At 37.9% G+C, this 27,970-nt stretch overlaps 2 protein-coding genes across 4 annotated transcripts; both read left to right on the top strand.

The window, feature by feature from the left end:
- The first annotated feature begins 1,183 nt into the window (after positions 1-1,183).
- On the top strand, positions 1,184-2,922 carry LOC137955095 (uncharacterized). Its single transcript, XM_068801968.1, has 2 exons — positions 1,184-2,286; positions 2,789-2,922. The coding sequence occupies exons 1-2, from the start codon at positions 1,184-1,186 to the stop codon at positions 2,835-2,837; spliced, it is 1,152 nt and encodes a 383-aa protein (XP_068658069.1). The 3' UTR covers positions 2,838-2,922.
- An 11,095-nt stretch (positions 2,923-14,017) lies between these two features.
- Positions 14,018-27,924, top strand: LOC137955660 (UDP-sugar pyrophosphorylase). 3 transcript variants are annotated; one of them, XM_068802702.1, is made up of 18 exons: positions 14,018-14,107; positions 14,790-14,907; positions 15,763-15,867; positions 16,541-16,657; positions 19,671-19,811; positions 19,896-19,995; positions 20,230-20,357; positions 20,581-20,652; positions 20,788-20,852; positions 21,063-21,123; positions 21,226-21,343; positions 21,653-21,777; positions 22,379-22,455; positions 23,940-24,045; positions 25,917-25,976; positions 26,522-26,602; positions 26,864-27,103; positions 27,522-27,924. In XM_068802702.1, exons 2-18 carry the CDS (start codon positions 14,791-14,793, stop codon positions 27,702-27,704), a joined length of 1,896 nt encoding a protein of 631 aa, XP_068658803.1. In that variant the 5' UTR covers positions 14,018-14,107; position 14,790; the 3' UTR covers positions 27,705-27,924. The 3 variants fall into 3 exon arrangements, with proteins under 3 accessions (XP_068658803.1, XP_068658802.1, XP_068658804.1); XM_068802701.1 differs by lacking the exon at positions 14,018-14,107 and adding an exon at positions 14,227-14,495; XM_068802703.1 differs by lacking the exon at positions 14,018-14,107 and adding an exon at positions 14,538-14,605.
- The last annotated feature ends 46 nt before the right edge of the window (positions 27,925-27,970 follow it).

Below are 27,970 nucleotides of genomic sequence, written 5' to 3'. Positions count from 1 at the left end.
CATCTTCACAACAGCTCAATGCATCTTCGGGGCAGTAACAGTGTCAGATGGCATCTGTGCGATGAAAAAATTTAATTGATATATCTTTTCAAATTTCTGGAACTTGTTAGAAAGGAAGAAAAGAGTAAGAGAAGGCTACAGTTACGGCTGGAGTAACTTCCCCTTCTCTAGGCTTTATTTCCACTGTTTTTGCCGCCTGAAAACTCTGGCAACACCCACAAGAGCCATGCCTCTGCCACTACCGATCAGAGTAAAAGGAGGAAAGGTTAAGAAGGGGTAAAAAGCAAGCAGGAGTCGAGGTGAGAGAGAACAAGGTATGGAGCATTTCTGTCTTTAAACAAGTTGTGGAATGCCTTTACAAAAGGTCCAAGTTCTCTGTTTTTAGGGTCAGACGCAAATCATGTTAACAATATTAAAAGGCGGTATCTCATGAGAAGAAAGAGAAACAAAAGGAGGAAAAGCGAGAAAAGAAAAAAAAAGGGATTCAGAGAAAGTAAAAAAGAGGCAAGGGGTCACTACTCAGAACAGTAATGGTCTAATGGAGATTCTTCTGTCAGACCAGAGCCTCTGCTGACGTTTTCGGGAAGTCTGGTCCCTAGTACAACCTTGCAGGACAGACAAACGGCACATCTCCGGCCTCCCTTCTCTTACTGCTTCACCTTCCCTGAATACCCTCCCCACCGTTCGCAATTTTTTACAGTACTGATTCAGAGTCGTGTTCGGAACAGTTAATCTTTTCTGCAAGGATATAATCTGAACAAGGCCGAACCTTGTAAACCCCCTAGTTGATCTTGATCTGATCAATGGTGGGGAGAATTAGATTTGTAAATCCTGAGGGAGCTACTGGTCATTTGATACAGAGGGTCTGCTGTAATGCAGTAAAGGTCAATGGCTATGTAGTTATTACTGTCCTTCCAACAACACCAGTAATTCAGGAATTAAAACCCTAACATCCTTATCTTTGCCAAAGGTGAGTAAAAGAGCAAAAGAAAATATTAAAAATTTAGAATGTCTTGAGCTATTTATAACAACCATGGGAGCTCCCTCGAGCAGCCCTGTCATAGTTTGTACTTGCATCCTGAAAAGGAAACCATGGTACTTCCCTCCTTATTCCTCCCCATTGCCTTCTGAGACCCAAAAACATCACCGAAAGCGCCAGAGAGAGAGAGAGAGAGAGTGAAGGATGAGGGGCAGGTCCTCTAAGCATAGCAAGGAAGTTGAGAAGCCTAGGCTGAAAGAAGAGCCCCATCTCTCTGGTGCTTATATCCGTAGCCTTGTCAAACAGCTCACCTCTTCCAAAAGTAAAGACCCCATGAACCCCAAGGCTCCTGCCACTCGTGAAACCGGAGATGGAGAAGCTCCAGACCTATCTGCGCTTAGTGAAGGTTCCAGCCAAAACCAAACCCAGCAATCACAGTCTCCCCAGCCTAAGAAACAAGTTAGGAGGAGACTCCACACGAGCCGACCATACCAAGAGAGGCTGCTGAATATGGCTGAAGCGAGGAGGGAGATTGTCACTGCGCTCAAGTTTCATAGGGCCGCTATGAAACAAGCCAGTGAACAACAACAACGACAATCGCCACAGCAACAGCCTCAGGCTCCGCCTGGTTTAGAGCCATTGGAGAAGATGAACACTAGGAAAAGTCCTCGAATTTTCCCCTCCAACGACACCAATTTCTCCAATTACCTGAATACTTACTCTTACCCTGTCTTCTCAACACCTTTCTCCTGGGCTTCTCCTCCCATGGCGCCGGTACCCATCAATGACAGCTTCAATCTCCCCCTCCCAAACCAACCGTTGGGCCTTAACCTCAACTTCCATGATTTTAACAACATGGATGCGACCTTCTATAACAGTAATAGCAACCCCTCAATCTTCTTACAATCGTCGTCATCATCGTCGTCGTCGTCGTTGTCATCACCAACTTCATCGTTATCTCCACCAATGAGTGCCGAAGCTCCATCGGTCCCGAATGTGTTGTCGCCACCGGGCGGCCACTTACATCACGCAATGGATGATGAGGAAATGGCTGAGATCCGACAGATCGGGGAGCAACACGAAATGGAGTGGAATGACAGAGTTAATTTGGTCACATCTGCATGGTGGTTCAAATTCCTCAAGACGATGGAGATGAGCCCCAAGGGTCAAGAAGAGATCAGGGGAGACGAAGATGGATTTCATTTTCTTGACGAAGTGATGGACATCCCCGCTTGGTTGAATGATGGCTCTGTGGGAAATGCCCCGGAGAGCTGCTTCTTGCAACAGCAGTTGGATGATTTGCCTTGGTAAGGAAAACTCACAGCAGTTTTCTCTCTTGCCTTCTCCTTGTTTTTGGTCTAATTCTTCTCGTGGTTAGATGATTATCTATAATCAAGGATCGTGGGTGGCGTAGTGATTGATCAGCGCTTTGGCCAGTGAGCTGAGATTATCTTTTTACTGCCTAGATATAGGAGACAACGCTAGGATTCTGCAAGGATCTGCTGATCTTCCATTTCCGATACTCCGAATTGGTACCCCATCTCCTAGGACCCACGTAGCGAACACAAGACTGTAGATTCGGGCCGTTTGGCATATTTTCTCTTCAACAGCCCCAGTTCTCCTTCATTAAAAAAAAAAAAAAAAAAAAACGAATCGTAGTGATTCGAACTATTAAAAATTATTTGACATTTCAAATTTATCTGCAACAAATCTGAACGTCTTTTTTCTACTTCAATCTAATTGTTATTTATAAATTTTCGCTGTAACTGTATCATGGGAATTGACTCATATTCTTCTCCTTAATTGCAGCTTGGATATCGGAGAAATCGAGGCGATGGATGGAGACTGGTTAACTTGAGCGAATTACCATTTTTTTTTGTTTTCCTTTTCTCCATTTTGGAAATAAAACTTGATGCGAGATGTACGAGAAAGAAATAACAATGTAAGAGGGGAAGATTTTGAATCTCCTTTCGGAATTCCGATGGATGCCAATTTGAAAATCTCCATCTCTTGATCTCTTTTACTACGCAACTTCAAAAGCATCAACCAATTCGCTTCTGTGCTTGAATAACCCAGTACGATAATTTGAGAAGACGGACACCAAACAGAAACGAGAGGTTTAATATCTTTATTTTTTGGGTAAAATCACAGCACACCTTGCAAAAGAATAAGATAAAATTGAAATTTTTATCTTGCGGATGCCCACCATGAATCGGCCTTACGACTCAAGAGGAAGAAGACGATGAGCATTTTCAATGGCGTGTTTGCAGTTTCAAAGTTTCAATGGCTCGTAGTCATAGATAACCAGATACTGCGCGCAAACAACCAGAAGGGGTGGCAGTTGAAACTAGACTGTCCCGAAATCAGGTCCTGTTGAAAGCACAAGCATCATAGATGACGCATTTCGTTTGGAACCGAGCAGGTAACGCCAACCCGAAAGTGCCAAATCGGTCAAGCGTTCGTATGCGTACATATATGCAGGAACGGCTTCCGGCGTCGTCCTCACGTAATTCCGCTATGTTCAAACAGAAATTGGTTGGGCATGGCGATGCTGTAAGATTTCTTTCTCATTCTAATCTCTATCTCCGTGGAGGTACCTCACTATTGAGACAAAGATGGCGATGCCCATCTCATGAGTATTTATTTATCTCTTCCCTTAGTTTGAGTCCCGAATGGGTGAGTTAAGAGCTACGAATTCATGTGAAAATGAAGTTAGAAATGGAAAAGAATAAAAACTGTATTTGAACATTGTTGTTGAAAGAGAGTTTTTTTGTTAAATCCATAGGTTTCAAACAGATATGGATAAGTGCTATGATATTTAGCTTTAGTGAAGAGTCTAAGAGAGCTTTCATTCAGATCCCACAATATGTGGTTGATGGAAATAGAAAAATTGTAAAAGATATGCTGATTAGCATCAAAGAATTGTAACTATTGGAGTAACACTAAAAGTAGTTTGTCTCTGCCAACCAAAATAACCTTAAATTTCTTGGTGGAAAGACCTCTACCAGCTAATTGGAAAATTAGATAGGAGAGAAAAAAATTCTCCCATTGAATTTCAAATTCATTGGAAGAAAGTATCGTTTCCTTATGAATTTGGGAAAATCACTAGGAAAAGTCTACTTTTTATCACCGTTTCTTAATTCGATCTTTCTAGAGAGATAGATATCCAGATTGGAAGAATTAATGGTCATGTTGGTATCCTATTGCATGCGAAAATCCAAATTTAAGGCCATTTTTTGCTTTACTTTTTGAGTTATCAATGTTGGTTAAGTTTCCCAATTTGTTTTAAAATCTAGTTAAGATTGTACCAACTTGAGTATTGTTGATTTTCAAGACTCCATAGATTTAGTTCATGGAGAAAAATAGAAATGGCATGTTGGAGAGAAAACAAGAGGCAAAAAGAAGTTATGGAATTATATCCTAACCCTCCCTCTAAGGCTCAATTTATAAATGAATAAGGTTATAATATTATAATAATGCCCTTGAAACTTAAACTAATTACATCAATGTCATCTTTATGAGTGACTCTTTATTTACCATCATGCCATTATTGTGTGGACCTATGGGTCTTCCTCTTGGTTTGTAGGCTTGAGCCCATCTTCTACCTCTCTTGGAAGTGTGGGTCTTACTTGGTCTTGTGGGTTTGAGCCCATATTTCACACACTTGGACGTGTAGGCTTGGGCCCATTTTCCAATACTCCCCCTCAAGTTGGGGATGAGAGAACATCATGAACGCCCAGCTTGCAGCAAATGGTGTATAAGATTTTCTAGTATAAAATAGTAGTCTATCATATCTTTCAACATTCCCCCCTCAAGTTGGTGGTCTCTTTGTTCTTTATCAAGAGACCCAACTGGCGTAATATAAGAGAGAGTAAAATCACTTCTAGTTATAAGACAAAGCTCCATAGTCCAATCAAATGGCCATGGTCAAAAATATTTTTGGCTTAATTTCACATACAGAAAAGTATCTCTTAAGAATAAGGAGATGTAACTCTCTTGAGGGGATGTATCTTTTCTAAGGGGATGTATCCCTATGAATAGTCATTAGTACCACACCCTTTGGAAATCTATAAATTCCTCCATGGTCTTACAAGTGAGGTCAAGTTGTTTCCACACCCAGTTTAGCTGAACGGGAGCAAGCTTATCACTTGTAAATGAATTATCAAAGGTTACCTTGTGCACTTCAAGTTCTATTTATATTCTTCAAGATGAAAGATATGCTCTCTTTATTCTTCTTATTTTAATTTTATGATATATATATATATATATATATGGCTCTCATATTAAGGAGACTTATGGAGGATTTAATATCTATTTACATGATATTTATTTTATTATTATTAGGCATTTAGTAACAACAATGTTGAGACGGAGGAGGCGCAAGAGGGGCCCATAGCCAGCGGTGTTGATATTGTGCTGGTTAGCGCTGAGGAAGCGATCCCTTTGATTCGCCAGCGCCTTTATTGATGAGGGCCTCGTGGGCCGGGAGTGATCGGAGATAATGATGGCGGGACGGGATCCAACCCGGAGGGTGATGATGGGACCGTACTGGCTCTTGGGCTCCCTGAGGATCGACTCCGTCTCCCGTAGTGACCACGTGAGCCAGTGAAGGTTGCCAATGATGGGTACTGCAGCCGGACCTGGCGGGAGCTTTCCCTCTTTGCCGTTGCTCAGCAGAAAGGAAAGAGAGAAAAACCATAGACCAGACCGCCATGGATGGTGGGAAGGACAAGTCAGCGAATCCAATTGATGAGATTTTCTTCTGAAATCATATCCATTAAAGGAATCCGGATCATATCGGAAGTATATTGTTGAGCTGTTGTTAAAAACGAAAATGAGATACAGGTGAAGACACTACCACGATGGTTACGGTTTTAATGGCCACGTAGCAGAAAAGAAAAGAAAAAGGCTGAAAATAAAAACTTCAGTCCTTTTTCATTAATGCCAAACAGCAGATTATTCACCCCCTGCTCTGATCTTGTTTTTCGAATTGGTGGATACAGAATGTAATTACATGGTCACCATGGAGGTAATCACAAACAAAAATTCCATCAGTCCCCATCCATAAAATCCTAGTTAGATCGAAATCTATAAAAACACTAAAAAAGATTGACCGACTTCAGTAATAAAAGAAAGAACTTGATTAATTTGTTAATAACCCTAGTTAGTAGTTGCCTCCACCAGAGAACTGCCAGAAGTAATCAGTCAACTGGTTTCCAGACGATTGAAATGTAGAAATAGGTTGATGCAGTCCGGCCATTGACTCCGGCCAGAATCCTGGCTGAGGGAGCCCTTGACTGTGGGAGGAAGACGAAAAAGGCCCTGCGAGCAACGGAAACGATCTGAGCTCCGTCGAACCAGCGTGGAGACCACCCAAATCATAGTCCTCCTTGTTAAACGATTGAGGCATTGGATAGTTGTCGCCGACACTGTTGAAGTTGATAAAATCATAGCTAGGTGGGTGGGGAAGAATCGTTGAAGAATAACAAACTTCTGGAAACTGCGGATCAAATGCTGGTTTAATGCTGGAAATCGGCAGTGTTCGAAGTTGAGGCTCATCCATCTCAAACTTCTTGTTCATGTCTATCATGTAATTCGTGAACTCAGTATGTTGCCCCAGTGATAAAACATCCATCTCCTCTATTTCCACGATTTGCTTCCCTTTAAGCGCTTCGATATGCTTCTCCACCATCTCCAACTTTAAGTTCACACTACTCGCTATTTCCCTGAGGAAATCTTCGGAGCAGTCATCGAGTTCCTTCTCCCACGAAGGGTACAACAGATTGGTATTCTCCCTTTGCCAGTGCAGAAGCTCCTCCTCTGCTTTCTTCTTCTGTTCCATCAAATAGCCCAACACGTTGGAGCTCCGTTTCCGTTGCTCTTCGGCACCTCGGCTTCGGTACTCGTAGATGATTTCTTCTATCTTTTCGGATTCCTCCGGCCACGCCACAGACCCAAACTGCTGACCTTCTGGTCCGAAGCATATCATGCAGGCCTTCACATCACACAGTGTCGCAAATTCGTAAATCTTTTTCTTGAGCCCGCTCACTCTCTTCTTGAATGTTATGTTTCTGTTCTTTTCTTTAGTGATGAGCTTCATGGGGAGTTTAGCACGACCCATGCTGTAAATTTCAGGGCAGTCAGAAAATCAACAAGCAAACTATTATCAGATCAAAGCAAGATCGAAGAGAAACAATCACAATGGTCATCCTTCCCACTTGAAAAACAGAACTAAAAGAGCCATTCGACCACAAGACTATAATTCAAAACAACGAAATCTAGTAAAAGGACATGACAACCCGTTAACAGGTCTCGCTCCGAAACGAAAATTCATCAACAATTCGGGGAGGAATGCACAAAGTTGAGAGCTAAAAGGTATAAAATAATAGAGAAAGAGAGAAGAGATAAAAAATTACTCCGTAATTGAAGCGTCTTCCTCTCCTTCGTAGACGATGAGATTATATGAGTAAGATAGGAAACCCAAAAAGACTTATATAAGTGGGGACTTGCCGTTTTTGGGTCAGGAGAATATATTACCGTATCCTGGGGTTTCCTGTTTCCGTCCATATCAAATATATTGTTACTCATAATCTCATCTCCGACACTCAGATTTGAAACCTTGACTGCTACCGATTCACTTTATATACCTTTTATACCCAAGGATATCAGTGACTGTGCCAATTATTTGTGTTGCAGAGATCCTTCGTATTGTTCCATTTGAGCTTTGAGTTTAAGCCCTCTCATTCAGTTATGTGAGCTCTCTGTTTTTTAAAACAAATTATGTGCTCTCTATAAGAGGGAGTGTGGGCTATCGCATCGGTGACAACCAGCGTTGACAACATACAACACAGCGCCACTGACTGCTCGTCGTAAGCTCTCTGTGAGCTTCCCGTGGCGACAGTCCGCGGCTCTCTAGCATCGCCGTCACACATCGGATCCGGTGCCGGCAAACACATTTTCTGTGCGCGGCTAGACGTTGAAGACGACCTCCCGCGTAGACAAAAATAAAATTAAAGTTATAAGGTTTATTTGTAATTAAGTGTTGAGTCAACTCGGAAACCGAGTCGCAAACCGGGGTGACTCGGTGTAAATAAATAAATTAAAAAAAAAGGTTCGGGTTGAGTTGGTTTACCATTCCGAATCGCTGTGGAGAATTGCCCGAAGAGGATCGAGTCGAGTCGGTTCTCAAAACTAAATTTTATGGGCGAGCGGGATTCAAACCCGTGCGCTGACAGTGCTTTCGACGCCAGTGACCGTTCCGTGTGTTTTATTTGATGAAATATAGATATGTATTTGCAGTAATGTTTTTATGCATTTTTGATATATTGTTAAATGCATGAAATTAAATTTACGCATAATATTATCGTTTTAAAATTATGCATATATTATGAGAATATTTGTGCATCATGCTTCCTTGTTAGTGTTGGTTAAATTTATGCAATTTATGTATTCTCATGAAACATTTCGCATTATGCGATTTAATGTCTAGTTATCCATATATTTTTTATTAATTAGAGAATAGCTACAACATCTTTAATTGCATAAAAAATTATATATTATAATTAGGATCACATAAAGTATATTAGACATTAATTGTAACTAATTTGACATAATATAGTAAATTTTATCCCACGAGAATTTTTATTATATTTGAGTTTATTAGTTAGGATAAAATATCAAATTATTCATAATATACCCACAGGAATTATGACTTCATAAATAATTTGATAGTTTTATCATAAAGTTTACTCATAAAGAATAATTGAATCTGTTTGAATTAAAAAAATTAGCCCATAGGCATTTTTTTATGTCAATAGATTCAATTTTTAAGCATGGTTTATATTGGTAAAACATGATATTGATTCAAGCCTCAGTATTAACATAAGCATCTCATTTGTAATTTTATGCAGTTCTACAACTTGTCAATTTCTCTGATATTCCTTGTGAAATCCCTAATCTTAAGGGAGATAACTATAAGGTATGGAGAGAGATAATTCTTCTTTATTTAGGGTGAATGGATATTGACTATGCTATTAGGAAGGACGAACCACCATCAATAACTAATAACAACACTGCATTTGAAATCGCGCTTTATGAACGATGGGAGCGATCTAATCGCCTCAGCATGATATTCATTAAGATGAGAATTTCTGCTGGTATTCATGGTTCCGTCGACCAACATGAAAAAGTCAAAGACTAGCTAGAATCCATTGATGAGCAATTTGTCACCTCGGACAAGGCTCTAGCAAGCACCCTAATTATGAAACTCTCATCCCTCTGGCTCACCAGTATACGAGGTGTGTGCGAGCACATCATGCAGATGAGGGATATTGTGGCACAATTGAAGAAACTTGAGGTTGATATGTCAGAATTGCGGTATAATTGAAGAAATTTGAGGTTGATATGAAACTTTTAAGCCATACACCATGTGAAGTAGCCTCAAAACAAGAAACTAACTCGGCTTCCATAGTCGACGTGGCAGTCAAAGTCTGTTTGACACTCCTCCATGATATTGCTCCACTGGCCATCAAGAAAATGTATCCTGATGTTGATTTGCGGGAATCAATACAGTCAGCAAAGTTAGAATTTGAGTAACCAATGACTTCTAGATTGTCTGTCTGTCTATACATCAGTATGTAGTCTTTGGTTCCTTGAAGGTACCTCATTACTTTTTTTGCAGCTCTCCAGTGGTCTAACCCGGGATTACTCTGATATCGCCCCAACATTCCAACAACAAATGCAATATCAGGTCTTGTGCAGACTTGAACATATATCAAACTTCCGACAATAGAAGCATATGGAATGTTCTTCATTTGTTCCCTTTCAAAGTCGTTCTTCGGGCATTGGTTCAAATTGAACCTTTTACCCTGCACAATGGGAGCTACACTTGGTGAACAATCCTTCATCTGAAGTCTCTCTAACACTTTATTAATACAGGTTTCCTGAGATAAACCTAAGATACTTCGAAATCTGTCTCTATGAATCTTAATGCCAATGACATAAGATGCCTCATCCATATCCTTCATATCGAAATTGTTAGAGAGAAATTATTTCACCTCATGTAGAAAACCTTTATCGTTGGTTGCTAGCAAAATGTCATCCATATATAAAACAAGAAAACAGATTTTACTCCCACTGACCTTCATGTATATACATTAATCCATAATGTTTTCTACAAAACCGAATGAAAAAATTACATTATGGAATTTCAAATACCATTGGCGGGATGCTTGTTTTAATCCATATATTGACTTTTTAGCTTGCAAACCAATTGCTCATCATCACTAGAGGGGAATCCTTCAGGTTGTTTCATGTAAACTTCCTCCTCTAGATCTCCATTGAGAAATGCCATTTTCACATGCATTTGTTGCAACTCTAAGTCAAAATGGGCTACTAATGCCAAAATAATGCGTAAGGAATCTTTTTTAGATACAGGAGAGTTTTCGTGTAATCGATTCCTTCTTTCTGGGTGAGTCCCTTAGCAATGAGTCTTGCCTTGCATCGCTCTATGTTGCCTAATGAGTCTTTCTTCGTTTTAAAGACCCATTTACATCCAATGCCTTTAAATCTACTAGGCAACTCAACAAGATCCCAGACTCCATTACTCTTCATAGAATTCATCTCTTCCTTCATGACATTGTACCATAATTCTAATTCTTTGCAACTCATGACTTTTGAAAAATACTTGGGATCATTTGCAGCTCCCATGTCAGATTCTTGCAGATACACAATATAATTATCAGGAATTGCTGATCTCCTTTGTCTAGTAGATCTTTTTAATGTTGAACCATCATATATTTCTGGGCTTAGAATTATGGATTCTATCTCTAGGCCATTGAGAATATATTGCGATAATTCAGTTATTTTTTTTATGGCCAAGAACAATAATAGTGGAAGTCGAAGTAAACACATTGACATAAAGTATTTGGCCATAAGAGAACGTGTTAAAGAAAAGAAAGTGGTCATTGAGCATGTAAGCATTGAATTAATGATAGCAGATCCTTTGACTAAGGGCATGCCACCGTTTAAATTCAAGGATCATGTTGTGAATATGGGACTTGGTTCCATTATGTAATTTTTCATTGTATGAACAATGTTATTTTAGTGAAATTCTTAATTATTGTGATGTTTTTCTTATATTTATGTGCACTTTAATTTTGAAAACAACCATATGTGTTGGACTACGAATAAACATAAGGTTTATTCATAAAGTATAAGAAATAAATACATAGAAGGTAATACTCGTTATCAGAGGACTTATCGCCATGATTCATGTATTTATAACTTAAATTCAGATTACACTAGAAGTATGGACCAAGTGGGAGAATGTTAACTATAGAGGTTGGTCCAACTTCTTTTCAGTTTCGGAAGCAATGGGCCAACGTCTTTTATGGAGAACGTGGTGCCGTTTCAGAAGACCACATTCCCACGTCGATGGAGGTTTAAGTCCCACGTCCTCCCATCGGCAGTTATAGAAGCCGATAAAATTGATGGGAGCTTGGCTTATAAATAAAGATTTGGTCCCCAATCTCGTTTACTCGTACAAACCTTCAGTTTACACCATCACAAAGAGTGATAGGAGAGTGGAAGAGCCAGACACAAAAAACTCTGGTGAAGTTTACGAATTTGATTGAATGGATATAGATAAGATTTTGGGTTTCCGTTTAATTCTTATTAAATGAATTTCATACTATTGTTTAGAAATTCATGGTAGGCTAACATTGGAATCCAAATCGAGTTGGAAAGAAGCAAGTTATTCTGTAATGGTTGAGTTGGACGGAGTCTGTTAATAGTCATGCTGGAGATTGGTTCCCCACCCCTGAACCAACCTCTCCAAAAACCAATTCGACTTGTCTAGTTTGCAAGTTGACTTCAGAAGTAGCATAATCATGGTCGAGATGTATTTGTTGAACGTTTGTTGTTATATATATATATATATATATATATATGTATCTACATATATATGTATGCATATATATGTATAACTGTAAATGGTAGACTGGGCTGACCAGTTTCTGATTATACTCATGCAGTCCAAAAAGATCCAGTTGAGAGTAAAAAGTTTCTTTTTTGGAAAATGTTATTTATTTTTCTCTGAGTTTCATCTTTGACACTGTACAGATACTGATCTCTTTTGCAGGTTCCTTCTGGAGAGATTTTGACTTTTGGTGATGATAATCTTGTCAAGTTTGAAGAGGCTGGCATTAGAGAAGCACGCAATGCTGCATTTGTTCTTGTTGCAGGGGAACTTGGTGAACGTCTTGGCTACAAAGGGATAAAGGTCGATCTTAACTTGTAAGTGTTTATTCTTATATATTTCCTTGTTTGTCCTGATTTTTAAAACGTTTGTGTGGGTAATCTACAGTTGGTTCTTCCTTTAGAAATTACTACTGGCACTTGCTTCTTGAAGCATTATATTGAGTCAATTCTTGCCCTCCAAGATGCTAGCTGCAAATTGATACAAGGTGCGTTCAAATAGATGGTTTGCCATTGGCTGAAACAATCTTGTTTGACTTTCCTTCTTGAATGTGTTAGCTGTAACTGAACTTTGTTGCATGTCACCAAAAACAGAGACTAAAGCAAGTGTTGGATTCAAAGCTGGTGTTAAAGATTACAAATTGACTTATTATACTCCTGAATATCAAACCAAAGATACTGATATCTTGGCAGCATTCCAAGTATCTCCTCAACCGGGGGTTCCGCCTGAGGAAGCAGGGGCTGCAGTAGCTGCCGAATCTTCTACTGGTACATGGACAACTGTGTGGACTTACTAGCCTTGATCGTTACAAAGGACGATGCAACCACATCGAGCCCGTTCCAGGGGAGGAAAATCAATATATTGCTTGTGTCGCTTACCCTTAAGATCTTTTTGAAGAGGGTTCTGTTACTAACATGTTTACTTCCATTGTAGGTAATGTATTTGGGTTCAAAGCCTTACGAGCTTTGCGTCTGGAGGATCTACGAATTCCAAAACTTTCCAAGGCCCTCCTCATGGTATCCAAGTTGAGAGAGATAAATTGAACAAGTATGGTCGTCCTCTGTTGGGATGTACTATTAAACCCAAATTGGGGTTGTCGGCGAAGAACTACGGTAGAGCGGTTTATGAATGTCTCCGCGGTGGACTTGATTTTACCTAGGATGATGAGAACGTGAACTCCCAACCATTTTATGCCTTGGAGAGACCCCGTTTCTTATTTTGTGCCGAAGCAATTTATAAAGCACAGGCCGAAACAGGTGAAATCAAAGGACATTACTTAAATGCAACTGCGGGTACACGCGAAGAAATGATCAAAAGGGCCGTATTTGCCAGAGAATTGGGAGTTCCTATCGTCATGCATGACTACATAACGGGAGGATTCACCGCAAATACTAGCTTGGCTCATTATTGCAGAGACAATGGCCTACTTCTTCACATCCATCGAGCAATGCATGCAGTTATTGATAGACAGAAGAATCATGGTATGCACTTCCGGGTACTTGCAAAAGCATTACGTTTGTCCGGTGGTGGATATCAAATTCACGCCGGTACTGTAGTAGGTAAATCGGAAGGAGAGCGGGAAATCACTTTGGGTTTGGTTGATTTACTACATGATGATTTTGTCGAAAAAGACCGAAATCACGGTATTTATTTCACTCAGACAATCGCAACTATGATTGTTACTTGTATGATACTAAATATGATGGGAATAATCACATTAATAGTTGCATTGATAATTAGTTGTCTTCGTTCTGATATCAGTATTGATAGTTACATTTCAAGTGGTAACGATAATGACAGTGATAGTGACATTTATGGTTACATTTTTAGTGAAAGTTTAAAGTGGTAATGTCAGTGAGAGTTCTAGTATAAGAACTGGCTGTAATGACACTGATTTCAACATCAGAGGAAGATAACTAACATCAGAGGAAGATGACATTTATGGTTACATTTTTTGTTTCAGGACGGTCAATGGTGATTAATGGGGAGTAGAATCAGCTTGATCCTCTACTGAGAGCAACCGGGCGTCCTGAGGGAGATGCCAATTGTGAAACAGGCTATTCTCCATACCCTGGGAAGTGGATTTGACGTGGATTCCCATTTCAGTTTTTCCTGGAAAATTGTGATTAATTTTTTATTTCCCATTTTGGGTAGGTATGGCTACTGTAAACGGATTTGTTTTAATAGCTTTCATTTATATGCTTTCTGTGTATGAAATGTATTTTTCTGATAATTTGTTGCACAATTGCTTTCTATTTGCCATATAGCAAAAAAATTTCTTCCCATTTGCAGTTTTTGAATGCTCATGGCACATCTGGAGATGTTTGGGAAAAAGAAAATACTTATATATTAAAATAAAAAATATACCCGAAATCGGGAGGAATCGTAGGAAACCCGCAACCACCAGAAAAGAAAAGAAGATCTAGATGCGCTAGAGCCGCTCTTTTGCCACTCGCCCCTCTCGCTTCCTTTTCGTCTTCCTCCACCGTCGCGTGAGGTGCTCTCACAGTTATTTCTCTCTCTCTCGCTTGTATGCAGGTACCTCTCCAATTAGATTGAGCATGAATTTTCTCTCTGCAATTATTGACTTGGTTAGAGGATCTTGTAGTGCTTGAAGTTGTCAGCATCAATCATTTGTACTGACATTTGTTAGTGTCTACCCTTGGATTCTCCTTACGGTTGGCGATTAGTTTTGTCCAGGGTTGCATTTCCTTGCAAATTAGATCATCTGCAGTGGCTTCTGGTCATCATTTGTTTGCTTCGATTTAGGATTTCGGAATTGTTTTGTTGCGTATAATGAGATTATCTCCCTTTTTTTTTTGTACTTTTCAGGATGGCTTCAGCTGAATCGGCAGCAGACAAGCTTTCAAATCTGAATGTCGGGGATGGAGATTGGGCTGCTTCCGCTCCTAATCTTCAAAAGAATCTCAGTCTTCTTTCTGCCCATCAGGTTCGATTGGTTTTTCTGATTGAACAATATATTTAATAGTCAACTCTTAAATTTTCACCTGCATTGATTTGTGGAAACGTGACCTATATAATGTCGCAGCAAGTTGAAGCATACTAGTTATCAGAGTGCTTGGGGTGCAATCTGTCAGAATTGCGATCACCTCCAGTTTTTTTAACTTGCCTAGTTATCAGGGAACTGTATACCGTCATCGAGTCTTTTCCAACAGAGCTCTTGCTTGAGTCAATATTGACATTGTTCTTAATGTTATCAGAATCAGTGTTTCTACTTTTTTTTTTTTTTTTTTTTTTTTGAATATTACTTCTGCTTTTGTTTTCAGAGCAATTGTCATTGTTGAATTCTTAATGAGACTGTTTGATATCATTATTTCATTCTATTAGAGCTTATATTAATATCTTTCCTCCCCTTTTTCTTGTTTTTAGACATTGTTCTTAATGTTATCAGAATTATCGTATCTGCTTCTTTTTTTTTTCTTTTTCGAATATTGCTTCTCCTTTCGTTTTCACAGCAATACTCATTGTTGAATTCTTAAATAGGACTGTTTGATATCATGATTTCATTCTATTAGAGCTTAGATTAATATCTTGCCTCCCCTTTTTCTTGTTTTTAGACATTGTTCTTAATGTTACCAGAATTACCGTTTCTGCTTCTTCTTTTTTTTTGGAATATTGCTTCTACTTTCGTTTTCAGAGCAATACTCATTGTTGAAATCTTAAATAAGACTGTTTCATATCATGATTTCATTCTATTAGAACTGAGATTATATCTTTCCTCCCTTTTTCTTGTTTTTAGACATTTTTATTTACTGATTTAATCATCCTCATGGTTTCTTACCAGATTGAACTAGCAAAAATACTATTGGGTGAAGGACAAAGCCATCTTTTTTCACAATGGTCAGATCCTGGTGTTGAGGACGAAGAAAAGAAAAATTTCTTTGATCAGGTTTTTTGATAATCATTCTCAAGACTGATCTGTCATGGCCTTGTTTCCTATAGACATGCATACCTTGATTGATTTTTATGGCGTCCATTTTCCCTCTAATTGTGATAGCTATTTTATTCTAACTTGTTTGCAAAGAATAAAACCCTCCATGTAGCCTTAACTATAAAAGGATATTCTTGATGTTAAGAGCTAAAATAGATCAGTTCTGGGTCAGAAAAATGTAAGAACCAGGTCCAGTATTCCTTGTGGATTGTCCTCCTTCTACAAAATGGATACGGAGTGGTTATTTATGGAAAGTCTTATCATCGTAGACACTTCTGCTTTATTTTTACTTAATACCCCTTTTTCCCCTTTGGTACTCTGGGTTTGTTTACCGAATGCAGCCACTTAAATTGAACCAAATTTTTTAAAATTATTGACTGGTTCTTACTAAAGCTGTTCTAGAAAGAGATGGAAGCCCTTTGTTGGTTTTGAAATCTTTCACTTTTTACATAGTATCCAGGCTATATTACTTGGCTGCTGATTATTTTTTAACCATTGTTTTCAACTCTTAGACTAAATTTTTCAACAATTTTTTTTTTAAATTTAAATATTTCATATTATGGTATATTATCTTATGTGAAACTGTTTCTGTTCCTCACTTTATCTTTTTGATGTCACTGTTTCTTTTCAGGTTGCTCGGCTTAACACAAACTACCCTGGTGGCTTGGTACAATACATACAAAATGCTAGAAGTCTTCTAGCAGATTCAAAAGCTGGGAAAAACCCATTTGATGGTTTTACTCCTTCTGTAAGTAAAGATAATTAGTCTTATGGAAATTCTTGTCTTTTAGTTTTTGTTAAATTGGGTCCAAGGCCCTATCCCAAAATGACTAGCCAACTTAGGAAACCTCTTTACCAACTAATAAACTCAAGATCTTTGTACTCACTAATCTATGTGGGACTATTCCTTAACACTCCCCCTCACGTGTAGACCCTCTTTTGTGGCTCTACAAGTGGATAATTTAGGAATAGGCAGTTTAGGTGTAGACCCTCTTTTGTGGCTTTACAAGTGGATAGTTTTAGGTGTAGGCCCTTTATTGTGGCTCTACAAGTAGATAGTTTAGGTGTAGGCCTACATATGAGTACCTGCTCTAATACCATGTTAAATTTGGTCCAAGGCCCTATCCCAAAATGACTAGCCAACTTAGGAAACCTCTTTACCAACTAATAAACTCAAGATCTTTGTACTCACTAATCTATGTGGGACTATTCCTTAATAGTTTTTTTGGTAATTTTGGCTAATTCCTTTTCTTTTTCTCACTTTCACACTGACTTGTTGTGGCTATAGGAACAACTAAAAGATTACGTTACCAAATTTACACCTAAAAACTTGGGAGAACTAGATTACGAAATTTGTTTGCACATCAACTATAATTGTAGAAGAATGTTCGAAGTCATGCAAGACGAGAAAGAGGAAGAGTATTAAGATTATTATGATCAACATGTTAAAGAGAAAGGTGTCCCTGCAATCTCTGGTTGTCAGGAATCTGCTCCCTCTTCCTTTGTAATTTTCTTGTTATATATATATAAATACATCTTTATAAAAAAAAAACATGTTAAAGAGAAAGAAAAAAAACTTGCTGATATCGTCTGAACTTGGTTTTTGTTGCCTTCTTGTCGCTATGGATAGATAATTAGGATTGATACTCTTCTGATAGTGCAACTTAGGTAAGGCATAAGCTGATCTAAAAATGAGGTAGGAGTTGAAAGAAACCCTATAGAAACTACTATGTGAAAATAGGTAACAGATGATGCAAAAAATTCCCTGGTACAAAATTACAAGTTTCCGCCTGTAACTATTGGGGAGAATCTTGTGATGCTCAAGACTGTGAGGGAGTGGAAAAGTACCTTGGGTGCAAGGTGGTCCATATGAGAGTATCAGGCACATTTCGGGGTCTTACCGAGGATAGACGAGTGATGAGGTTGGATGCCACTAGAACCTCCGAGTCCGAATGAGCTCTCCGGAGATTTAAGTTCCATCCTCCAGAATCGGTCCATTGGTCTGAGATAGTGGCTTCCATATTTTTCGCCAAGTTTGAAATCAAACTATGGCTGATATTGATACTGCACGTGCCTGTCCACCAGTCTGACCAAAATTTTGTAAGATTTCCCTTACCAGTGTAGCATTTGACTGCCTTTTTGAAAATTGGCAACAAAATTACAATTTTTTCCATATGGGGGACAGCCTATAACATCTCCCACTCCCAATCCACCATGCAGATAATTTATTTGCTTTAGAGGCAATTAAAGTCCTCCAAATCATATCAGGATACAAATTAAATTTCCAAATCCATTTAAGCAGCAAGGCAGAATTAGTGGTAGCAGTATAATGAATCCCAAGACCTCCAAGTAGTTTAGGTTTGCTCCTTCTTCTACTTGTTCATTGAGTTCAATGTTTGTACATGGATCACATAGATTGAGAATTCATATACTCCGATACCAACTGATACTATTCATATAGATAGATGCATATAAAAAAATTATTGTTGAGAGAAAGAGTGAAGAAGAATGGAAAATGGGGTGAGAGGTAGTTGGTACTTATTCAAACTCTTAGCTCTGAGAAATAGAGCAATTTGATGTAAATTTTGGCTTCCTGAGGGACTGACCAACTTTCTCTTTTATTGCTTACTTCTTACTTTAGAAAACAAATTACAAGTTTGCCCTTACAGAGCAGAAGATTGAAGAAAAACCTGTTTTACCCGGATAACCTGCTGATCACAGATTGATCTATCATTCCTTGTAACGATTGGTCGATCAATCATTTTACTGGAACCTGATTGCTCTCTAAATTTTTTTCTTAATTTTTATGGAAGTTAATTTTATTCAAGCTAAGGCTAGAACAAAACAACAATTGACAGCCTAGGAAAGAGAATCTTCCATAACAATGAGAGATTGTAGGGAGACTTGTTTGCCTAAAGAGTTAGCTAGAGAATTAGCTGATCTCGGAACATGAGACCAAGTACAACTCAAGGATTTTATGACATCTAGAATTTCATCTTCCACGCCAATGGTGCCAAGGGGGGGGGGGGGGGGGGGGGGGTTAGAAAGTTGATGAATACCATCTGGTAACAACTTTGGAGTCACCTTATATAAGGAGCTTGCCATCCCAATTCAGTAGCCGATTGTGGAAAAGGAGAAAGCTATGGAGAAGAGCATGAAGCTCAACTGATTGCTCCTTGAATGATCAATCATCCCTATAACCATTAATCGATCATTGTCCTAATTAAGTGAAAAAAAATAAAAACTAACTTACAAATGAGCTAAATATGTATCACGATAATACCAGGTATAAATGGAATGGTATATGAAATGGCTTATTTCATTCAGTTTATATACCTTTTATACCCAAGGATATCAGTGAATGTGCCAATTATTTGTGTTGCAGGGTTCACCTGAAACCCAGAGATAGTCTTGGAACCCAAATCGAGTTGGAAAGAAGCAGTCTGTTAATAGTCATGCTGGAGACTGCTTCCCCACCCTTGAACCAACCTCTCCAAAAACCAATTCGACTTGTCTCGTTTGCAAGTTGACTTCAGAAGTAGCATAATCATGGTCGAGATGTGTTTGTTGAACTTTTGTTGTTATCTTATGCATATATATGTATAACTGTAAATGGAAGACTTGGCTGACCAGTTTCTGATTATACTCATGTAGTCCAACAAGATCCAGTTGAGAGTAAAAAGTTTCTTTTTTGGGAAATGTTATTTATTTTTCTCTGAGTTTCATTTTTGACACTGTACCGACACTGATCTCTTTTGCAGGTTCCTTCTGGAGAGGTTTTGACTTTTGGTGATGATAATCTTGTCAAGTTTGAAGAGGCTGGCATTAGAGAAGCACGCAATGCTGCATTTGTTCTTGTTGCAGGGGGACTTGGTGAACGTCTTGGCTACAAAGGGATAAAGGTAGATCTTAACTTGTAAGTGTGTATTCTTATATATTTCCTTGTTTGTCCTGATTTTTAAAACGTTTGTGTGGGTAATCTACAGTTGGCTCTTCCTTTAGAAACCACTACTGGCACTTGCTTCTTGAAGCATTATATTGAGTCAATTCTTGCCCTCCAAGATGCTAGCTGCAAATTGGTACAAGGTGAGTTCAAGTAGATGGTTTGCCATTGACTGAAACAATCTTGTTTGACTTTCCTTTAATGTGTTAGCTGTAACTGAACTTTGTTTCATGTTTTGTCTTTCTACTTATGTGTGCAGACCTAGATTGATACTTTAGGATTTAGTTTATTGACACAATCGGTTTGTCAAATAGCTCCATAGTAGAGTATTTTTTTCTTTCTCCTCATTCTGAACCTGGAGCTGTTGAAATTTTTAGGCGATTGTCAAACTGAGATTCCCTTGGTGATAATGACATCTGATGACACTCATGTGCGCACTTTGGAGCTTTTGGAGTCAAATGCTTATTTTGGAATGAATAAAACACAAGTGAACCTTCTTAAGCAGGTATTTAATGCGAAAATCCTATCTGTAAAAGATGTTTTTGGAGGTAGTCGAGGTTTTTTGGATATGGGATCAAAAGTTGTTGTTTGCTCACTGCTTATGTGTGATATGCATGGGATAGATTTTACAATACACTTATTTGGTTTTTAATAGCAATGTACAGAGACCCAGTGCTCAAAACATGGAGTCTGGACTTACTACCAATACTTCTTATCACCCTTTTCAGGAAAAGGTGGCATGCTTGGATGATAATGATGCTAGGCTTGCAGTGGACCCCCAAAATAAATATAGAATTCAGGTAGATCTCATACCTAGTCAGAAAAATAAAACCCTTTCTTTTCCTGTCTCCCCTCCATGTATTATTCTTAATGAGGCTCCAAAAAATAATGGGACTTTCACCTTTTGTGTCATGTGGAATCACTGCACTCAACAGACGAAGCCCCATGGTCACGGAGATGTGCATTCACTTCTTTATTCTAGTGGCCTCTTAAAGAAATGGTGTGCCTTCCGTGCTTCGTTTTTTTTTTTTTTTTTTTTTTTTTGTTCTTGTTTTGCTTTTCCTTAGTGTTCCTTAAGTTTAGCTCTTTGGTTTGTGGTCTTGGTTTTGATATGTGACATTGCTGGTGAGGATCTTATATTGTACACATAATTTCTTGATGTGAAAATGGGTCTAGATACCGAAAGTTAACAACTCTCAGCTCCTCCCAGGCATGATGATGGTCGTAAATGGGTTCTCTTTTTCCAAGATACAAATGGATTACTCTTTAAGGTCAGATTGCCAATTCTGTGCTTTGTGGGTTTGTCCAGTATCATGACATTTGCTGACTTCTATGGTGCAATTTTCTTTCCTTTTATTTGACAATGTATTTAGGCTATTCCAGCCTCACTGGGAGTTAGCTCCACCAAACAATATCACGTAAACTCTCTTGCTGTTCCTCGTAAAGCAAAAGAAGCTATTGGGGGAATTACCAGACTTACTCATGCTGATGGTAATTTACTTTATATATTCACCTCTGGTTGGTATTTTGCTGTATTTTTCAACTTATATCAATTGATTCAATATTATGGAACTGGTCCTTTTTCCACCAAATGAGACTTTCCTTTTTCAGTTTACATACTAAATCACTTATGATATTTCTGTTTTTAGAGGATGATAGGCAAGATATTATTTGTTTTTCCAGTTAATAAAAAGCAAAGGTTCAGAGTGGGTAGCCTACCTCTTTAAACCAATGTAGCTTCTAGTGCATCTATTTGGTCTGCTTTGAGGTCACAAAATGCGTAATAACTTTTTGTTTCAGGACGGTCAATGGTGATTAATGTGGAGTATAATCAGCTTGATCCTCTATTGAGAGCAACCGGGCATCCTGAGGGAGATGCCAATTGTGAAACAGGCTATTCTCCATACCCTGGGAATATAAACCAGGTGGATTTGACGTGGATTCCCATTTCATTTTTTCCTGGAAAATTGTGATTAATTTTTTTATTTCCTATTTTGGGTAGGTATTGCTACTGTAAACGGATTTGTTTAATAGCTTTCATTTATATGCTTTCTGTGTATGAAATGTATTTCTCTGATAATTTGTTGTACAGTTGCTTTCTATTTGCCATATAGCAAAAACATTTCTTCCTATGTGCAGTGTTTGAATGCTCATGGCACATCTGGAGATATTTGGGAAAAAGAAAACACTTATCTCATGTTTCATGATAAATTTGCCCAATAATTTTTCTCACTGTTGTATTATGATGGTATCGAGTCACACTCCTGGTTCCTTGCTTTTCCACCTATCATCCTGGTTGGAACTTCTTCTCTGGAGGGTCATGAGCTGCAGTGGCATCACATTCCCATGTACTGGGACTTAAAGCCACTTATGTTAATCTACTCTCCATCTTCCTGAAAAATTAAAGAGAAGATTTAAATTGTCTATACTCAACTGAAGAGTAATCAAACTTTATAAAAAAAAAATGTTTGCGTGACAATTTTGGTGGAAAAGATTCCACTCATGATGGCATAATTTTCTATGCAGCTAATATTGGAACTTGACTCATACATTCAAGAGCTTACAAAAACACGAGGTGCCATTTCAGAGTTTGTTAATCCCAAGTAATGTTCCTCTATATTTTCTGATTACTTGTGCATTGTAAGTCATATTTCTATTTTACATAGTAACAATGTTGTTCTTTATAGTTGTTCACTTGGTAGAAGAGTACAGTTGAATAGTATTTGTACTTCATGGACTAAGTAATTATTTGGGTGGTCACCACCCACACCCCAAAGAAAAAGTCATATTCAAAATAACCCACTGCAAAATAACTATTTATGCAATCATCTAGAAAATCATGAAAACCACTCCCAGCTAGTTGCCTATATCCATTAATTCGCTTGAGTTAATATTTGATAGAAAGATGATAATAGCCACGAAGATAGTGGTCTCTCTCATATGCAATGTGGTCTTCAGGGAAGGTCTGTTTCTTTTCATTATGATGCTCCTTGACCTGCTTGCTTAAGGGTTCATAAAAGGAAGTTCTGTTATAGCCTGTTATGTGTATTTCCAGTCAAAACCCATCTTGTCACTGGTTGTTTAGAGTTTACATGTGGATGGTTTTCCTAACAGGTTTAATGATTATTGAGGTTTTGAGACAAATACAGTGCAGCTAAGTCAAATTTAGTCTCATTAACTCAGTTAGGTTTAATGGAATTACTCGGCCAAAATGTTGTAAATCTCAACAAAACCAATAACTTTTTTGTCATGCATCCATTTATGTTGCATATATGAACCCCTCTAAAAGTCATTAATTCAGCTGGGCTTGAGGGAGCTGCTCCACCAAATGTTGTAAATTTCAATAAACCAGCAACTTTGTCGTCATGTGTCCCTCTATGTTGTATTTGAAAACCCTTCTGAAAGTCTCCACATTTTACTAAAAATGTGATTCATCCCTGAGTATTCTTGTCCTCGAGAAAATGATATCACTGAAAGAATTTTCAAATCAAGGACAAATAAAGTCCAAGAACAAGCTATCTATTTAAGAATGAGCATCTCTCAATTACTCATTTAGAAACCCAAGAACAACAAATAGAGAACATTAAAGTAGTTGCTTTTTCGTGATATTGTATTAAATAACAGTTAACAACCAAGACACTTGCTATGCGTGTTATGCTCTCTCTTCTAGCCTGTCCATTTCTTTTTAGCAGGAAAAGATTTCTACCATTATTATTTCAAAAGAAGAAGGAAAAAAGAAACTAAATTAATAGGAGCATGACATTAGGCTGAGCATTGATTACCAGCAGAATATGAGGCTAACATGTTATATCTATTGCATAGCATTACTATTTTCCATGTTTTGTCTTGTTGATGCTCAGAAAGACGCTTGGTTGAACGTATTGTTGATTGTCTTTTTGGGTTCTCTAATTTGAGAAAAAATTTCATACCATAATCAATTTACAGAGGTTGTTGTGCCTTCTATTGACTGAAATTTCTTTGTATTTTATTCTCGTGGACAAAATCTGCAGACTATGCTGTTTGTTACTGTTTTGAATTTTGACATTGTCACCTCAAATAATGTACTCATTTTTTGTTCATGCTGCAGGTACAAAGATTCTACGAAGACATCATTTAAGTCTTCTACTCGACTGGAGTGTATGATGCAAGATTACCCAAAAACCCTGCCTCCATCAGCAAGGGTTGGATTTACGGTATGTAGAAGCTTCTTAAATTTCATCTACAGATTACTATTGAAGTAATTTTTGGTGAAAAAATAGGTTAATAATGGTTCCAACTAGACTGCAAGCACTAGAATTGAGGGTTATAATTTGACTTTATGAAGGCCAGGGGTGGGGGGTTGCGTGGGAGGGTCACTGTTGTAGATAACATTCTTAGTGAGAAAGACACTTCCGAAAACTTTCTTGTGGTTGTGCACTTAAAATCACTTTTAAGGTGAAAATGGGCTTTGTCTTTCTCAGACGGACTCCATGCACTTGGGGAATTTGAGACTCTTTAAAAGAGGCAGTCTTATGTCTTTTTTCATGCTCTACAGGGGTGGGTTGTAAATTATGTCAAGGAGACACTCTTGCTAAATGATTTATGAAAATCTATTAAAAGAACAAGTGCTTTCACAATGTAGCATTTACTCCCCATGTAAAGAATACAAAGCAGATCTTATCCAATTTGTTTCTTCTCACAAAAAATTTCAACAATGATTAAAATTTTAATTTTTTTTAAAACTTTTAATATTATTACCACTTATATGATGACTACTACCCTTTCGAGTGGTTTACAGAAATGGCAAAAATTTTGTGCACATACTATTGCTCGAGAGGGTATTAAACTGTGCAGTATTGTAGGTAGCTTGGTTTCATTTTAAATTCTCTCTTGGCCACTTAAGAGCTATGTATTGTCATTTTCAGTTATCTTTTTTCTATGGCACCTTTCTTTAGGGGGCTTTTATTTTTCAAAATTTAGTAAATTCCTTTCTTTTTTTTGGAAAGAGTCAATAACAAATTCCATAATAAAATATTTATTTTGAAAGGTTAACTTCCAAAATAAAAATGAAACTGGAAATTATGATTTATTTTAAATATAAAATAAACTACCCATACATATGCCAATTAAAAATTAGGGATTAGTCTTATAGATTACAAAAGATTGCTTGTATGCATAAAATGATAACAGTACCAATGGTGTAATCGTTAGACTTGTCTAGATGGTGCAACTACCAATTTTCATTGGAAAATGGCCAACATCATTGCCTGGATTGATTCAACCTGGTAAATTCGTTTGGTTGAATTGTTCTGGTACAGTTAGACTACTACTTTTGTAAGAATTAATTTTCAAACTTTAAACTGTACAAACAATGTACCTAGGACTTGAACCTAGAAGCTTTGAAAGTTAAACAAGGTTTTATTACTTCTGTAGTACAATTACATTGTGTTAGCAACATCATTTGATAGAAGGATTAGAACAGATTTTTATAGACAATGTTTAGTTGTTTTCATGTCATGACATTACATTGTGTCCCTCATAGCTAGTATTTTAGAAGTACTTAGTTGGTGGCACAAGAATCTAAATCCTATGCAAAGGTTGAAAGCAAACAGGGAGTTCATCCGCAGGAACTCTAAAGTTTTCTTGTGAATCTCAAAAGAATGGCTAATCAGATCAACTACCTCTCCACCCAGTCCATGCCAAGAGCAAATACTTCATTTGTTGTCAGTATGTCGTTAATAATTGACAAAGTTAAACATGATTTTATACACAGAACAAATCCATCTTGTGGATGATTTTTTTTTTTTCTATATGACTGATTATGGCTTGAAAATGGTCATCTCTGAGTTATGTCCAACAATCGCTAGGATTTGTACTGAAAAGTATTACTATATTCAGGTTTGCATTGTCTTCTTTTCTGTAGTATACGTGGTTTGGCCCTTTGGCTCAATGGTCACTTTGGGGGTTTCTTGGTCTGAGGTCTTCAAGCTTCATGGATCTGTGTGTTTGTATCCATTGTTGAAAAAAAATGATTTATGTTAATCCAGTGTGAAGCTGGAAGCTTAAATTTGTTTTCTCTCCACAGGTCATGGATACATGGCTTGCTTATGCACCAGTGAAGAACAACCCCGAGGATGCCGCCAAGGTATATGTAGTTGTCTGCATTTCCTCTCTTGTTTTTCGGAGTTGGTGTCTGAACTGTTATCATTGTTTTCCAATATAAGCATCAACATTTTAATTTCCTCCAATACTATTCGATTTGTCTTTCTTAGCCCTTCGTACTGTGTTGTAACGGTTGATTAGGCTCTCTTTGTTTTTCTCCTGTTCTTTCCGTCTCTGTAATTCTTTACCTTTTCGAGCCTTCATAATGAATTCCTCATTCTTACTGTTGTAAAAAGCAAGAAAAAAAGAATTGTAGTCATGCATCATGACATTAGTAATATCTTTCTTTTTTCGTCCTTGAAGTCAAGTGACTTCCTATAAAAGCGTAAGCTTAAAATCATTTATGTTGACCTACAGAGGATATTTGAGCTCAGTTGAGGTCTTAGTCTTTTTTTTTTAAAAAACCGTTGCTAATTGTTCTTTTCTGGATTATAAATCACCTCAATTACGGATATAAGACCCACCACCAAGTGGTTTTGTTACATTGTTTTATATAATGCTGATGTTTTGCTGATCATTCAAATGTAGGTACCCAAGGGCAATCCATATCACAGTGCCACTTCTGGAGAAATGGCCATCTATAAGGCAAACGGCCTTATTCTTAGGAAGGTATTTGCTCCATTGTCCTGCTGGAAGATGCAAAATTGGTAGTCCTGAATCTTTTATTTGATTTGATCATAGTTTTATGTGGGTTTCATGAGGTGTTCTATAGCCATTTACTCACTAAATAGCTCAAGTTCCAATATAAAAAGGCAAGTCTGCTGCCTTATCTGGCAACAACATGCATCTAGGCTATGTATGCCCAGGTGACAGTAGCATAAGATTTAAGTTGAAGAAATGTCGCTAACCTGCTCAATTCATATTTTGCAGGCTGGTGCACAGGTAGCTGATCCAACACTTCAGGTGTTCAATGGACAGGAAGTGGAAGTGTGGCCTCGAATCACATGGGCTCCCAAGTGGGCCTTGACTTTCTCAGATGTGAGAAGGAAAGTGGGTGCTGGTTGCTCAGTCTCACAGAGGTCAACTATGGTTATTGGAGGGCGGAATGTGTTCATTGAGAAACTTGCATTGGATGGAGCTCTTTTGATAAAATCAGTTGAAGATGCAGAGGTGAGTTGTATGATGACATCATAGGTATGTTGAAAGGACATAAATTTGTGACAGTTCATCTCACATGCGTAAGTGAATGCATGAAGAAGGATGAAGTGTTATTAAATTTGTTTCTTTCAGACGAAAAATGAAGTCTTTGAATTGGAAACTCACTTCATTTTTGCCTTAGAAGTGCATTCACATAAAGCATGAAATGAGTCCCTTGTTTGGTTTGCAAAAATGTGAGAGAAGGGAAGAAAATGAGTTAGAGGCTTAAGAGAAGGAAATATATTTCAAAGTAACCATATTCATATTCTTTTCTCTCATTTTCTCAAACCAAAGAGGGAGAAGTAGAGTTACATAAATTAATGTGCTACATACCTGGTACACATATTGAACCATGGAAAACCATTGTGTTTCACTTTTTGACACTTCTCAGGTAAAGCTTAGCGGCTTTGTCCAAAACAAAGGATGGGCGTTAGAACGTGCTGATTATAGTCATGGCTCTTTTCCAGAAGAAATAAAGATTCGAGGTTTTAGGATTGAGAAGCGGGACCAGGTGGATGTGAATGAAACCGAACCAGGGAAGTTTTCTCGAGTTCTTGAACAGAAGTCTATTTGAGAAAGTTCTGCGGCATGAGACTTTTTGTTTTCAGAGTGTGCTATTTTATGTGGCCGCATTGATGCCTCCTGCAAAATGATTCGTTCATTTTTAGTTGAATTCTGCTTTCATGAAATAAAATGTCTTGTCTCACAGTTGGCCAAAGGTCACCACCCCTATTCTTTCTTGTTGATTCTCAACAATAGTGATTCGTTGCATGTTTTTTTTCTTTTCTGTAACCCAGTGCAGCTGTTGTCTTGTTTTGCTCGTTCAATCTACACGTAGGT

Source organism: Aristolochia californica, unplaced genomic scaffold (genome assembly GCF_029961685.1).
Source record: "Aristolochia californica isolate CCGP_79_NKW_82.1479 unplaced genomic scaffold, dmAriCali1.0.hap1 SCAF_2, whole genome shotgun sequence".
Classification (NCBI taxonomy): Eukaryota; Viridiplantae; Streptophyta; class Magnoliopsida; order Piperales; family Aristolochiaceae; genus Aristolochia; species Aristolochia californica.
Note: the sequence above shows the minus strand (reverse complement) of the source record. Positions and strands in the feature narration are given on the sequence as shown.